This window comes from Chlorocebus sabaeus, chromosome 18 (assembly GCF_047675955.1).
Source record: "Chlorocebus sabaeus isolate Y175 chromosome 18, mChlSab1.0.hap1, whole genome shotgun sequence".
In the NCBI taxonomy this organism is placed as follows: domain Eukaryota; kingdom Metazoa; phylum Chordata; class Mammalia; order Primates; family Cercopithecidae; genus Chlorocebus; species Chlorocebus sabaeus.
This window is the reverse complement of record NC_132921.1, coordinates 33,475,082-33,489,859: the sequence shown is the minus strand read 5'-3', so window position 1 is coordinate 33,489,859 and position 14,778 is coordinate 33,475,082. Positions and strand designations below refer to the sequence as shown.

Genomic DNA, 14,778 nt, shown 5'->3' with positions numbered 1-14,778 from the left:
AGGCAGGAGAATGGCGTGACGTGAACCCGAGAGGCGGGGCTTGCAGTGAGCCGAGATCGCGCCACTGTACTCCAGCCTGGACAACAGAGCGAGATTCCGGCTCAAAAAAAAAAAAAAAAAAAAAAAAAGATGTGTGGGCCAGGTGCAGTAGCTCATGCCTGTAATCCCAGCACTTTGGGAGGCCCAAGTGGAGGATCACTTGAGCCCAGGAGTTCGAGATCAGTCCAGGCAATATGACAAAACCCTGTCTCTACAAAAGAATACAAAAAACATTAGCTGGGTGTGGTGGTGTGCCGCTGTAGTCCCAGCTACTTGAGAAGCTAACGTGAGAGGATCACTTCAGGACCAGAGGTCGAGGCTGTAGGGAGCTGTGATCATGCTGTCGCAGTCCAGCTTGAGTGACAGAGTGAGATCCTGTCTCAAAAATAAATAAATAAAAAAAAAAATGATGTGTGTATTTAGGAATAAATTAATTTTCAAAAAGTTGTTAGAAGGTTACACACAAAACAAACTGGGGCAGACTCTGGACGCACTGCCTATGAGTTAGCCTTGCTCCACAAGGAGAAACAGTGTTCAGGAAAAGGCTGCTGTCTAACAAAAACAAACCACACGATGAAAAAAAACAATTGATTACCTCTGTGGACCTGGAATAAGGGAATGAGAGTTGAGAAAAAACTTTTGCTTTTCATTTAGGATGCTCTTGCATTGTTTTACTGTAGATACCTGTTATTTTTATAATACCATTTATACCTTAAAAAAGTGTATTTGCTAATGAGAATTTATCTTATCCCTCAGGTGGCTTTGGACATAAAAGCTAAGACCTGCTGATTTATATGATTTACATCAAATAAAGTCCAAGGTTAAGTCAGTAACTTGACCAGACACAGAACTTAACAGAGCCTGAGTTAGGACCCAGACTCCACTGGGGACCCAAGGGCAGGAGTCCCTTTTAATCTTTCCCAGCTTCAGAGGGAACAAAAAATATAGATAAGGATGCATCTCATCCTCTTTGAATATTTACAGGTCCCTACACTGAGTTTTCAAAGCCCAAGATAAAAATCACATAGTGCCCAGGTCCAGACCCAGGCGCAGCCAGCCATATGAGTGAGCCCAGAACAGCACAGAACTGCCCAGTCGAGTCACTGCTGCTGAAAACCACTGAATTTTGGAGTGTCTTCCTAGGCAACAATGGTAACTGTTGTCCCGCCACCACACAGATCCCATCACAACATCCAAATTCTGCCTTCCGACATAGTGAAAAATTTCCCTTTTGAATATTTAAATCGACTTTAAAAGAAAAAGAACTACCAGTTAAACTGAATGTTTAATACATTTGTAGGAACAGAAGAAATGCAGTAAGGATTAACATTTTATAATTACATTAGACATTTATGTAAAAGATGTTTCATTTTTCAAAGAAGTTTCCCCTTTTTCCCTATCTTTTTTTATCTTCCTTAGAGCAATAAATAGTAATTACTACATTTGTGGACAAGCTCCTCCACTGTGTTGGACAGTAATTATTATATCTTTATGTTACACATCATTATTACCTCCCAAGATTCTACCTGCATTTCCCTGCAGTTTCACTGGACTGTTTCACAATAAAATTGTACTCCACTCAAATTAGAAGAGCCCAAAGAAAGTAGAGCAAACAGCAGTCAAATTCCTATGAATTAGATACAGAACCAAGTATTTTAAAGTGATTTAGTAACATAATGTCTACTGGCACAAACCTTCTATTTAATCATATTATTCAAACAGCAATAACAAATGAAAGCTACATTAATGAAAAAGGAACTTAGGAATGAGGTCATTAAATATAACTAACTACATTTTAAATATAGATATCACGTATTTCCTGATTAGTATCAGGTAAATATCTAGACTCCTATCCTGAATTCCGGTCTCAGATAAAAAGGTCAGAGACAGTTACAAGGAAGATGTTTCATATTATCAGGTCCATTTTTTAAATGATGAGGTCCTTTAGGAAAACTGCTTTAGTCTTTCTTATCAGAGATTTCTGTTGGTCCTTTTGTTGGTAATCCATTCATGTCTGCACCCTAAAACGAAAAAGCATTTTAGAAATCATTATAACAAGCCGGGTGTGGTGGCTTATGCCAGTAATCCCAGCACTTTGGGAGGCTGAGGCAGACGGATCACCAAGTCAGGAGATCGAGACCATTCTGGCCAACATGGTGAAACCCCGTCTCTACTAAAAATACAAAAATTAGCTGAGTGTGGTGGCACGTGCCTATAATCCCAGCTACTCAGGAGGCTGAGGCAGGATAATCACTTGAACCTGGGAGGTGGAGGTTGTGGTGAGCCGAGATTGTGCCACTGCACTCTAGCCTGGTGACAGAGCGAGACTCCATCTCAAAAACAAAACAAAACAAAACAAAAAAAAAATTATTACAACGAAAAGATACTAAGAGACATTATCTCTTTTTTTTTTTTGAGATGGAGTTTCATTCCTGTCACCCAGCCTAGAGTGCAGTGATGTGATCTCAGCTCACTGCAACCTCCGCTGCCCAGGTTCAAGCGATTCTCCCGCCTAGCCTCCTGAGTAGCTGAGATTACAGGCGTCCAACACCACGCCTCACTAATTTTGGTATTTTTAGTACAGATGGGATTTCACCATGTTGGTCAGGCTGGTCTTGAACTCCTGACCTCAGGTGATCAACCCATCTTGACCTCCCAAAGTGCTGGGATTACAGGTGTGAGCTACTGCACCAGGCTGAAGAAACATTCAAGCTCCAGAGTGAAAATATTTTGTTTCCAGAAATGGGCAGGGTGGCTAAATTAATGCAGCTGAGTACAAAGTTGAATCTAAAAAAGCACCAATTCTAAAGACAACAGAGTTGTCCACTCATTTAAAAAAAAATTTTTTTTAAATCTCCATGATCCTTCTAATTAAATCTCTTACCAAAGTTATCAATCGGTGAAACTGGATTGTATTAGTATAATCTCTCCTCATCCATTAGCTATTTACTATCACACTTATCAGTCAGGAAATACTGGTTATCATTTTGGCCAAAGGATAAATGCATTAATCAGAGGCCTACTTTAAAACTTTAATTTAAGCCAAATGTTAGACAAACTATTGAAGCTTCTGGTTCTAAAACTTGTCTTTCCAAAATCTAAGTGTTTCACCCAAGTACCACCCCTGTTCACTGCTCATAATTCAAGACATGTGAATGTTCTTACCTTACAGTCCACTTTGCCTTTGTTTGGATCGTTGGATTCTTGTATTGCTTTCTTAGGCCATATACGGCTAACGAAGGGGGAAATCAGAGGGTATATGTATGGCTCCAGGAATTTTTTGTAGATCCAGAGCAGAACTGGAATGACGATACAAGGAATGCACACCATTTTCCCGAGCTTGAGCTCTTCAACTGTTGATATATATGAAGAAAAAAATCAGTTCATCACAGATTAGTAACTGAAGGAATTTACCAAAATTAAGATATCTGAAAGGGGACAGATGTGGTGGCTCACGCCTGTAATCCCAGCACTTTGGGAAGCAAGAGAATAGCTTGAGCCCAGGAGTTCGAAACCAACTCGCACAACAGAGTGAGATCCTGCCTCTACAAGATCAAAAAATTAGGTGGGCATGGTGGTGTACTCCTATGGTCCCAGCTACATAAGTGCTAAATAAAAAGCGGCTATCTACAAGGTAAAGAAATAGGCCAGGTGCAGTGGCTCATGCCTGTAATCCCAGCACTTTGGGAGGCTGAGGCGGGCGGATCATGGGGTCAGGAGTTTGAGACCAGCCTGGCCAACATGGTGAAACCCCGTCTCTACTAACAATACAAAAATCAACCGGGCATAGTGGCGCGCGCCTGTAATCCCAGCTACACAAGAGGCTGAGGCAGGAGAATTGCTTGAACCTGGGAGGCAGAAGCTGCAGTGAGCCGAGATCCCAACACTACACTCCAGCCTGGGTGACAGAGCAAGACTCCATCTCAAAATAAAGAAATAATAGGTGGTAGGCATGTAAATAATAATGAGGTGCCTGCCTCCAAAATTCCAATCGCTGCTCCCTAATTATGAATTTGACGATACAGGAAAGACAACAACGTTTAGTAGGTGCTAGGCAGTTTACATATATCAACTCATTTAATCCTCAAAACAATCAGTGAGGTTGGGTGTCTTTGCTACTATCTCTATTTAGAGTTTTAAAAATGGGTCGGGCATGGCAGCTCACGCCTGTAATCCCAGCACTTTGGGAGGCTGAGGTGGCCAGATCACCTGAGGTCGGGAGTTTGAAACCAGCCTAACTAACATGGTAAAACCCCGTCTCTACTAAAAATACAAAATTAGCCAGGTGTGGCGGTGCATGCCTGTAATCCCAGCTACTCAGGAGGCTGAGGCAGGAGAATCACTTGAACTCAGGAGGCAGAGGTTGCAGTGAGCCGAGATTGTGCCATCGCACTCCAGCCTGGGCAACAAGAGTGAAACTCTATCTCAAAAAAAAAAAAAAGAAACAAAAACATTAAATTCAGTATTATGACTTATATTCAATTTCAGTGTGGAGTGGACATTGCGTGAATTAACTCCCAAGTCCTAATCTTCGGGGACTGACAATATCAATTAGCCAAACCTACAATGCTGATGGTAAATCCTGCAATACGAAACTTAACAAGACATTACTTTGCAAGACCTCTAGGCTGCAAATCAGCTGGCCTTTCCCAGGCAACAACTCTCCTTTGATATATTTTGCTTTTATTTTTAAGAACATAATTTAAGGTGTATCAAGTAATAAAAAAAATTTTATTGACTGAGTGCGGTGGCTCATGCCTGTAGTCCCAGCAGTTTGGGAGGCTGAGGTGAGCGGATCATGACGTCAGGAGTTCAAGACCAGCCTGACTAACATAGTGAAACCCTGTCTCTACTAAAAATACAAAATTTAGCGGGGCGTGGTGGCGGGCACCTGTAGTCCCAGCTACTTGGGGGGCTGAGGCAGGAGAATCACTTGAACCCAGGAGTTGGAAGATGCAATGAGCCCAGATCGCGCCACTGCACTCCAGCCTGGGCGACAAAGCGAGACTCCGTCTCAAACAAAACAAAACAAAACAAATTTATTTAGTATTATCATATGTTCTAAGTAAATTATTTCTTTCCAAAAAACACCCATGCTGACCTTGTTGGTACATGGCTGTAATCCTAGCTACCTGAAAGATGAAGGTGGGAAGATTGCTTCTTTGTTGTTGTTGTTTTTTAAGACCCTTCTCACTCTGTTGCCCAGGCTGGACTGCAGTGGCACCATTGTGGCTTATTGCAGCCTGGGCTCAAGTGATCCTCCCACCTCAGCCTCCGCTCAAGTGATCCTCCCACCTCAGCCTCCCGAGTTTGTTGATTTTAAGAAGTTCCAACATAATTTCTAATCATCAAGGAAATTAATGGTGTTAATTTGTTTTGAGACAAGGTCTTGCACTGTCACCCAGGCTGGAATGCAGTAGCACAATCATCACTGCAACCCTGAACTTCTGAGCCTAAGTAATTAGCCACAATGCCTGGCTAATTTTAGAAAATTCTTTTAGAGATGGGGTCTTACTGTGTCGCCAAGGCTGGTCTCAAACTCCTGGCCTCAAGTGATCCTCCTGCCTCAGTGTTCTGGGTTGCTCAGATTACAGGTGTAAGCCACCATGCCAGGCTCAGGAGGATCACTTGAACCCAGAAGTTCAAGGCTGTAGAGAGCTACAATCATGCCACTGCACTCCAGACTGGGCAACAGTGCACTCCAGACTGGGCAACAGTGCAAGACTTTGTCTCAAAACTAACTAACACCATGTATTTCCTAAATGATTAGAAATCGTGTGGGAGCTTCTCAAAATCAGCAACTTCTTGAAGAAGAACCAATACTTGTTCCATAATACATTATTACACCAAATGATCTCTTAAATTTACAAGACTTTTTAATCTCCTAGAATAGGATAGAGGGTCTTAAAAAGAAAGAAGCGGCCGGGCGCGGTGGCTCAAGCCTGTAATCCCAGCACTTTGGGAGGCCGAGACGGGCGGATCATGAGGTCAGGAGATCGAGACCATCCTGGCTAACACGGTGAAACCCCGTCTCTACTAAAAAGTACAAAAAACTAGCCGGGCGAGGTGGCGGGCGCCTGTAGTCCCAGCTACTCCGGAGGCTGAGGCAGGAGAATGGCGTAAACCCGGGAGGAGGAGCTTGCGGTGAGCAGAGATCCGGCCACTGCACTCCAGCCTGGGTGACAGAGCCAGACTCCGTCTCAAAAAAAAAAAAAAAAAAAAAAAAAAAAAAAGAAAGAAGCTTTCGAACAGTGCATAAGGCTGATAATTTACCATGTTAAGATTTCTTATTTTCAGGCCGGGAGTAGTGGCTCACGTCTGTAATCCCAGCACTTTGGGAAGCCAAAGCAGGTGGATCACTTGAGGTCAGGAGTTCGAGACCAGACTGGCCAACAATGGTGAAATCACGTCTTTACTAAAAATACAAAAATTAGCCGGGCGAGGTGGTGGGTGCCTGTAATCCCAGATACTCGGGAGGCCTAGGTGAGAGAATTGCTTGAAACCAGGAGATGGAGGTTGCAGTGAGCCAAGATCGCGCCACTGCACTCCAGCCTGGGTGACAGAGCAAAACTCCATCTCAAAAAAAAAAAAAAAAAAAAAGATTTTCAAAATATTGCAAATTACATAGCATCTGCTGGCAAATGAGTCAGCACCATCACTATGCTAAGGCATTTTAAAATTATTAACAACACAGGTAAACAGTGGTATAGATAATCCAATCTGAATGTGTCTTTGAAATGAATTACAAGCAAGAGCTATAAACAAGAATGTAAATTGAGGTTGGGTGCGGTGGCTCACGCCTGTAATCCCAGCACCTCGGGAGGCTGAGGCGGGCAGATCACCTGAGGTCAGGAGTTGGAAACCAGCCTGGCCAACATGACGAAACCCCGTCTCTACTAAAAATACAAAAATTAGCCAGGTGTGATGGTGGGCGCCTGCAATCCCAGCTACTGGGGAGGCTGAGGCAGGAGAATTGCTTAAACCTGGGAGGCGGAGGTTGCAGTCAGCTGAGATCCTGCCATTGCACTTCAGCCTGTGTGAGAAGAGCAAAACTCTGTCTCAGAAAAAAAAAAGGCAATTGATTTTTATTTTTTTGAGACAGGGTCTTGCTCTGTTGCTCAGGCTAAAGCGCAGTGGCTGAAACATACCACTTGTGTTCAGAGTTCACTGCAGCCTTGACTTCTCGGACTCAAGCCATCCCCCTTCCTCGGCCTCCTGAGTAGGTAGGACCACAGGCCCCCGCCACTATGCCCGACTAATTTTTTAATTTTTAGTAGAGATGAGGTCTCACTGTGTTGCATATGCTGGTCTTCAAGTCCTGAGCTCAAGTGATCCTCCCACTTAGGCCTCCCAAAGTGCTGGGATTACCGGATCCCGGCCTAATTTTTTTTTTTTTAAATAATTAGCCAGGAGTGGTGGCACGCGCCTGCAGTCCCAGCTACTTGTGGAGCTGAGGAAGGAGAACCGCTTGTGCCCGGGAAAGAAGCAGCTGCCATGAGCTATGATGGCCCACTGCACTCCAGCCTGGGCCACAGAGGCAGACCCTGTCTCAAGATTGAAAAAAAAAGTTGTAACCTGTCCAAAGTTCTCACAGAGGGTAACTGGTAACTAGAGCTGGCTAAGATCATTATTTCCAGTTCTGGTTTTCCTCAATGCTCTTGCCTTTTCCTCTTCCAAAAACACAATGGTCTTGTTTTTACCAAACTTTCCAAACCAACTAAACCCCTTCAAAACAACTGTTAATGTTACCAGTAATGGTTTAGTGACCGACAGGCCCTCCATCAAAAAGATTCATTTTCACTTCTGCAATTGTGTTTTAAGTAAGTTCGCACACAGTATGGTGTACATAAACTCTCGAGAACAAATACTACTAATCACTTATTCCACAATTATGGCTTTTAAGAGACTTTTTAGCTCTCTTCAGAATGAAGCCTACTTGTATCTTATCTTTTAATCTTCATAATTCTTCGGTAAGATATTTTACTTCACACATGTGGAAACTGGGTCAGAAAAGTCTAGAAGGTGGCTAGGAGATATTACTATTTTAATTATTCGCTCCAAGCCAACGAAGCGAGCAAAATGGATTAAAGCTGTTGCACAGGAATCTTCTCTCACTCGACTTCAAGTTCAGACAATAGAGCAGACAGTTAAAGTCTGAGGCTCCATCCGAAATAGGTCAGGCAACACAGGGAAAGCCACCTTCCTCCAAATCATCCAGTAGAGCGTGTAATCTTAGTGGAGACAGAGGGAGCGGGGACAGGTTGAGTCAATGACAATGACTGAAAAGAGAAAATAGAGGCCTAATGGTGAAGGTAACAGAAGGGATGTGAAACCGATACTTGGCCACGGAAAAGAACAAAATCAGTATAAACTATCGGAGAGGCAAATCCAAGCCCCGAGGGCGCCGGTGGTGGACAAGGAACACAGAGGGGAGGGGAGGACGGAGGAGCGCGCGTGCGGAAGGAAGGTACCCTGAGAGAGAAGGCGGGCACCGCGGAAGCCGGCGGGCCGCGACCGCCGAGGAGGGAGGAGGCAGGAGGCCGCGCACCGGCTAGGACTCTGCGAGCGCGGCCCGGGCTGGGCCTGCGGAGCAGCTACAAAGCCCAACCCAGGCCGCTAGCCGGGACACACTCACCAGCGACCGCGGAAACGCAGCTGATAATGTCCGCACTTCCGGAGGGAGGGACGAGCCGCAGCCGAGCCAATGGGCGTCCTCAAGGGGGACGACAAAGGTGCGCCTGCGTCAGCTCCGGAGCGCACGGCAAGCAGCAGTGTTGCCCATGGGGATGCGGCGGGACTTCCGGCTCTGCGCCCTGCAGGTAACGCGCAAGTCCTGCATCTCCCAGGTGCCCAACTGAAAGGTCCGCTCCGGGAAGAAAGCCTGACCTGACTACTCCGTGACCCAGAACGCAGGATTGAAATTCAGAACACTACCTCGGTAAAGGATGACGCCCGTGCAAATGGCGCGGCACCCACAGGGAAGGTGGCAGCTAGACCGTTCAAGGGCAACTGAATAAGCTATTAGTTTTGCTCGCTTTTTAAATTCAAGGGCAGAGCAAACGAACATTAACTAAGGCCAACTTTACAAACATCAGTTGCTTAAAAGCAGTTATATCACTTTATAAACTTAAGTACTGACACTCACTAGGAGGTCAGTACGTGTTGGCGATGATGCGTGGAAACTGGGACCCTCATAAACCGCTGGTGGAAATGTAACGTCCAGCCTTTTTCTAAATATTTGTAAGTTCCTCAGATGTTTAGTCAGGTAACCTTATTATCAATTCCACTCTAGTATATACTCGAGAAATGAAAACACAAAAATCTGCACACAAAGGTTCACAGTAGCATTAACAGCGAAAAAAAAACCCTGAGCATCAACCTAAAAAACTTCAAAACCTGAGCTTGAGTGCTGTCATGACACTCAAAGGAAATGCTCAATAGAGCCATTTCCAACTGGGGATGACCAACTGGTATATTCACACACTGGATTATTCTATAAAGAAAACCATTGCAAATTCCTTTTGGGATAATGAAACATTTTTTTTGTGACAGGGTCTTGTTCTGTCTTACGTTGGATTGCAGCAGTGCTAACTGCAGCCTCCCACCTCAGCCCCCCAATTAGCTGGGACTACATGAAAGCGACACCACACTTAATTTTTGTATTATTGTTTAAGACAGGGTTCTTGTCATGTTGCCCTGGCTGGGCTTGAACTCCTGGGCTCAAGCAGCCAGCCTCCACCTCCCAAAGTGCTGGGATTATAGAAATGAGCCACTGTGCCCAACCATGAAAATGGTTTTTAATGGTGCAGGGTAAGCAATCTGTGTTTTAATTCCAATCCTAAAAATTCTCATTTGATTCATCTTCTAAGGACACCTGAAATACGTTCACTAATAAAGACAACCAACATTCTTTTCCTTTTAATTACATTTATTTTAATGCTGAATTTACTCCCGTGCCATAAGTTTTTGTTTCTTCAGTTTCTTCTGGGATATCTGGGGAAAGAAAAATAGAGTGTTAAGTTTCTTAGAGAAACCCACAGTACATCTTGGAGGACTTCAGCTTATTCTGGCAGGAAACGCAGTTGTTAAGGACTAAGGGGGAAAATACTTAAATGGTAGAAATCAACAGAACAGAAGTTCATTAGGTATAAAGAGAAGTGTACAGAATCAATCAGGTTCTTGACTTGAAAGAACTGAATGTGATCAATTACTGAAAACAAGCTTCTTGGCCGGGCACAGTGGCTCACGCCTGTAATCCCAATACTTTGGGAGGCGGAGGCAGGCGGATCACGTGGTCAGGAGATCGAGCCCACCCTGGCTAACACGGTGAAACCTCATCTCTACTAAAAATACAAAAAATTAGCCAGGTGTGGCACCTGTAGTCCCAGCTACTTGGGAGGCTGAGGCAGGAGAATGGCGTGAACCCGGGAGGCGGAGCTTGCAGTGAGCTGAGATTGCACCACTGCACTCCACCCTGGGGGACAGAGCAAGACTCCATCCAAAAAAAAAAAGAGGTTTTGAAGTGGCTATGTACATGTAAGTGGGGCCATCAGCAGATAATCATACAGGCCTGATGTACTGAATATAAAACTACCCTTTATTATTAGTCAAGAAACAAACTCACAAAAGCCAAAATAAGATAGGTGAAAGGGTTGCTCAGAATAGTTTTCTTTCATAGTTATTCCAAAGGTGTCCTAAGATAGTCATCACAGCAACCACAAATCTTTCTACTATCACAAAACTGAGCAACTACTAATTTACCTTTTTCTTCTGGGCAACTTCCTCTTCTGGTTTAGGAACAATCTGTTCCTTTTCAGTAAGGATCATCTCAATGTGGCAGGGAGAGCTCATGTATGGGTTAATCCGACCATGAGCTCTGTAGGTTCGTCGGCGCATCTTAGGTGCTTTGTTCACTTGGATATGCTCGATGACCAGAGAATCTACATCTAAACCCTTGGGAAGAAAGGAAGGAGAATGAAACCAGGAACATCCTTAATTAGTAAACCACCACAAACTATCTTTGGTAAATATGAATTCCCAGCCTTGTTCCAAAGTCCTGCCTCAATGAAATCATTTCTGAAAGGCAATCCTTTTATTCTTCAAACAGCATGTTTTTAAGCAACTGTCTGCCTTCACCTTTGTGTCTAAACTGTCACCAGACTCAGTGTGCTAAATACATTGTCTATGAGTGCCCTTCCCAAAGATCGTTAGACAGTGGAGAGCTGAGGGGTAAGGTAGAACCCAATTCAAAGTCTTGATGATAAACAGAATTTCTCAGCATGGCTTACAAGGTTTGGAGCAATACAGACCTAAACTAATTTCAGTTCTGGCCCAGACCTTCAAATGCAAAAGGCTAATGGGTAATATACAAAATGGAGAAATTTGTGTTTTGTCAACACAAGTTTATCATTGTTTAAACTTGTTGAAATTTTAAACAATTTCTTTCCGAAATGTAACATGGCTCTTCTTTATGAAGGCAGGTCACAAACCACATTAATCACTGCCAAGGCAATAACTTTGATAATTAACCATACTACCAAAAAAGTGTATGGCACAAAAAGGGTTAAAAGCCCTTAGTAAAGTACCTCCAGTGTAAAAAGACAGCCGAAAAATAGAAATACTAAATGTTAGGCTTAAAGAGACCACAGAGGCACGCTTCTGGATCTTCACAGAATTCTGCCATAAAGGGACTCAAAAAAAAAAAAAAAAAAAAAAAAAAAGGAAATAATTTAGTCCCGTGGAAACTGGAGGTAGAAATTTTAAAATCAAGGACATAGATCTGAACAGCCAACATTAATTAAACCACCCAAGTTGCACAGGATATTAATGGTTTGGGTACCTTAAGTTCAGCATTACTCTCTGCATTTTTAAGCATGTGCAGCAAAAATTCAGCACTCTTTTTGGGCCACCGACCTTGTGTCCAGCCCCACTGCTTGGCCTGAAAGAAAATGGAGATTAGTCATTTTCCTTGATTTAAATTAACATTACAGCCAAGATGAATCTATTTGATCCGACATCATGGCTTCTTAGAACATGGTTTATTTCACCATCAATCCAAGGTGTCCTCTGTCATTACAGCAACCAGAAATAGGTTTATCGGCACAGATCTTAGCCATTCTTATCCTATCCCATCACTTTTCCATTAAATTTTGTCTCTTCAAATGGCAACTAAGAATTCTCACCTGGGCACACCTGCCAACTCCACCATTGTAACGTCGGAATGGTACGCACTGTTTCTGTAAAGTGACATCTTTCAGATACTTCGTGGCTTTTCGAATATGCATACCCTTGATGGCCTGGGCAGTTTCACGAGTGTTCTAAGAGTGAAGAATAAAGTGTTGGTTAACTAGATCAAAGCATTGTTTACTTTTTAAAGTAAATGTGAAATTTTTGGCTTTTCAAAATGTCAAGTTATTTCTATTCTTTGGGGGCAAGGCAATTAAAAAAAACTTGTGACTAGGCCAGGCATGGTGGCTCACACCTGTAATCCCAGCACTTTGGGAGGCTGAGGTGGGTGAAGTCAGGAGTTCAAGACCAGCCTGACCAATATGGTGAAACCTTGTCTCTACTAAAAATACAAAAATTAGCCAGGCGTGGTGGTGCATGCCTGTAATCCTAGCTACTCAGGCGGCTAGGGAAGAATTGCATGAACCCAGGAGATGGAAGATGCAGTGAGCCGAGATCATACCACTGTACTCCAACCTGGGTAACAAAGCAAGACTCCATCTCAGAAACAAAAAACAAACTAACAAAAAAAAGCCCTTGTGACTAAAACCCAGGGAAACTTCGTTGAAGCTAGACAAAACCCCCAAACTCCATTTATTCCATCATCATGTAGTACCATTAACATTTCCCATCGTGGTCTGCACACTAGGTTTTCAAATGACTTTCTGGTACTTCTACTCAATTTCACAAACCCTACATCCTTACACCCCGATGATCAATGCCTAAATATAAGGTGGCCGCTCAGAATTTATTAATTTTCACGGTAAATCCAAAGGTGTCCTAAGAAAGTCATCACCGCAGCTACCTTTTTTGAGTGGAACATGAGGAACTGTTGGATCACAACTATGAATCGCATACCTTAAAGTGAACACGAAGATTGGAACCTCTTGATTTGCATGCTAGAAAATAAAAAACGTTTTGGTTAATTTTTGGCATCTTATGCCAACCCCCAAGTAGGAAATAGGTATCTATCTCCTGTCCACTTACATTTCGTGGGGTTCTCCGGGTCAAGTGAATAGCGAACCATTTTCACAGATTACCTGGAGGAAAATACAGTGTAATTGTGTCAATACGTACTTACAGTAACTCGGTATACGTAAGTATTAGACGATTCGAACAGCTGCTCAGAGAGTAGTTGTTTTCATTATTAATCCAAAGGTGTCCTAAGAAATGCCATCATCGCAGCCATCCTTTCCTCCACCCAGGGCTTTCTTCCCTTTTATCTGCCAGTAACTACAGCACTGCTTCCACAAAAGTAGCCACACGGACCTCACCAATCCAGTCTACCCTTTGGAAGAAAATACAGCCTGTTTCAATCCAATGCTGGATCTTCCAGGCGTAAAATGACTCGACGCATCCGCATGGCACAACTCAACTACAACCCTCTACCTCCTCCCTCCCGCTCTACAGAAACCCCTTTGCTGTCAGGGCTGCAGGTAGTACCGTCTCTCCCAACACCTTCGGGCTATGACCCACGTTAAGAACCCTCCGGTACGCAGCACTCTTGTAGAAATGTGTAAAGCCTCCACCCGACTTTATTTCCCCCAAAACTTTTCCTCGTTGCGGCCACAAATGTGACGCGTATTCGGCCATCACTCACCACTGGACACTGGATCTCCGGAGTCCGCACGCACCACAGGCGGCCCCACCAGTGAAGGAGCCCGGTGGTCCCATTCCCGCCCATCACGTCCCTCTGCGGACTTCAAAGACCGACCGGCCCCGGATCCCAAAGTTGGGCCCTCCGCCACGTCCCCCCGCATAAGAAACCACCGCCTCCAGCGAGGATTTAGTAGCTCTGGGAGTTCTCCTCCCGGGGACCTGGAGGCCGACGCCCCCGAGGCCAGGATGGCGGCGATGGCAGGAGGATTGAGCCCCGGCAGCAACACAAGAGAAACACTCACCTCAGGCCGCTGAGGGAAAGAGGAAGAGCGGTGGCTTCTGGGAGAACTCATGAGAACTTGACTTCTCGCGAGATTCGTAGCTGATGAAACGAGATCCGAGGAGGGAGGAGAGCGGAGGCGGAAGGGAGTGTGGAATATGTTTTTAAAACGTGTGAAAACGAATTGCCTCCTTAGGGACTGTCTCAAAGTTCTCTTTTTTTATACAGAAATAAAAATTTCAGGCTTTAAATGTCAGTCAATTAAAAACAGGGTTGTAGTTCTAGGACATCTACGTATTATTAGATATGAAAGAAACATTTTATTTATTCATCGGCATTAGTTAGGTTTGATTATGTGGCCCTGCACCCCTGAAAGTGGTTTGTAAATAATTAAAATGATGAAAGGATGAGACGTAATTATGGTAATCAGGAAATTCTCAGGATGGGAATGTCATCCAATCAATTTTGTTATAACCTGTGTGAAAAATGCACTAACTGAAGGGTTTGGTTCAATGTCCTCGTTGTTTCCCGCTGCTTCTAGATCTTCATCTGGAGGAGAAAACCTGTTGGCATTTTCTTCCCTTTTTTCCTTCCCCAGGTCACCTCTCTGGTTATTCCCTCATAGTCAGTGAAGC

The 14,778-nt window shown here is 43.9% G+C and overlaps 2 protein-coding genes and 3 non-coding genes across 10 annotated transcripts; all 5 read right to left on the bottom strand.

Annotated features, from left to right (window-relative positions):
- Positions 1-1,305: 1,305 nt before the first annotated feature.
- On the bottom strand, positions 1,306-8,790 carry C18H18orf32 (chromosome 18 C18orf32 homolog). 4 transcript variants are annotated; one of them, XM_007974056.3, is made up of 3 exons: positions 8,675-8,790; positions 3,205-3,392; positions 1,306-2,060 (listed from the first exon to the last, which is right to left on the bottom strand). In XM_007974056.3, the coding sequence occupies exons 2-3, from the start codon at positions 3,367-3,369 to the stop codon at positions 1,998-2,000; spliced, it is 228 nt and encodes a 75-aa protein (XP_007972247.1). In that variant the 5' UTR covers positions 3,370-3,392; positions 8,675-8,790; the 3' UTR covers positions 1,306-1,997. The 4 variants fall into 4 exon arrangements, with proteins under 4 accessions (XP_007972247.1, XP_007972248.1, XP_072862425.1 ...); XM_007974057.3 differs by lacking the exon at positions 8,675-8,790 and adding an exon at positions 8,511-8,668; XM_073006324.1 differs by lacking the exon at positions 8,675-8,790 and adding an exon at positions 6,313-6,454.
- A 1,159-nt stretch (positions 8,791-9,949) lies between these two features.
- On the bottom strand, positions 9,950-14,250 carry RPL17 (ribosomal protein L17). 3 transcript variants are annotated; one of them, XM_007974059.2, is made up of 7 exons: positions 14,166-14,250; positions 13,252-13,304; positions 13,123-13,163; positions 12,222-12,356; positions 11,879-11,977; positions 10,801-10,992; positions 9,950-10,032 (listed from the first exon to the last, which is right to left on the bottom strand). In XM_007974059.2, the coding sequence occupies exons 2-7, from the start codon at positions 13,289-13,291 to the stop codon at positions 9,985-9,987; spliced, it is 555 nt and encodes a 184-aa protein (XP_007972250.1). In that variant the 5' UTR covers positions 13,292-13,304; positions 14,166-14,250; the 3' UTR covers positions 9,950-9,984. The 3 variants fall into 3 exon arrangements, with proteins under 3 accessions (XP_007972250.1, XP_037838258.1, XP_037838259.1); XM_037982330.2 differs by having other exon boundaries at positions 13,865-14,181; XM_037982331.2 differs by lacking the exon at positions 14,166-14,250 and adding an exon at positions 13,534-13,549.
- On the bottom strand, positions 10,691-10,754 carry LOC119618676 (small nucleolar RNA SNORD58). Its single transcript, XR_005235045.1, has one exon. It is a non-coding gene; the product is annotated as a small nucleolar RNA SNORD58 (small nucleolar RNA).
- LOC119618675 (small nucleolar RNA SNORD58) lies at positions 13,001-13,065 on the bottom strand. The gene has a single exon (XR_005235044.1). It is a non-coding gene; the product is annotated as a small nucleolar RNA SNORD58 (small nucleolar RNA).
- On the bottom strand, positions 13,384-13,449 carry LOC119618677 (small nucleolar RNA SNORD58). The gene has a single exon (XR_005235046.1). It is a non-coding gene; the product is annotated as a small nucleolar RNA SNORD58 (small nucleolar RNA).
- Positions 14,251-14,778: the final 528 nt, after the last annotated feature.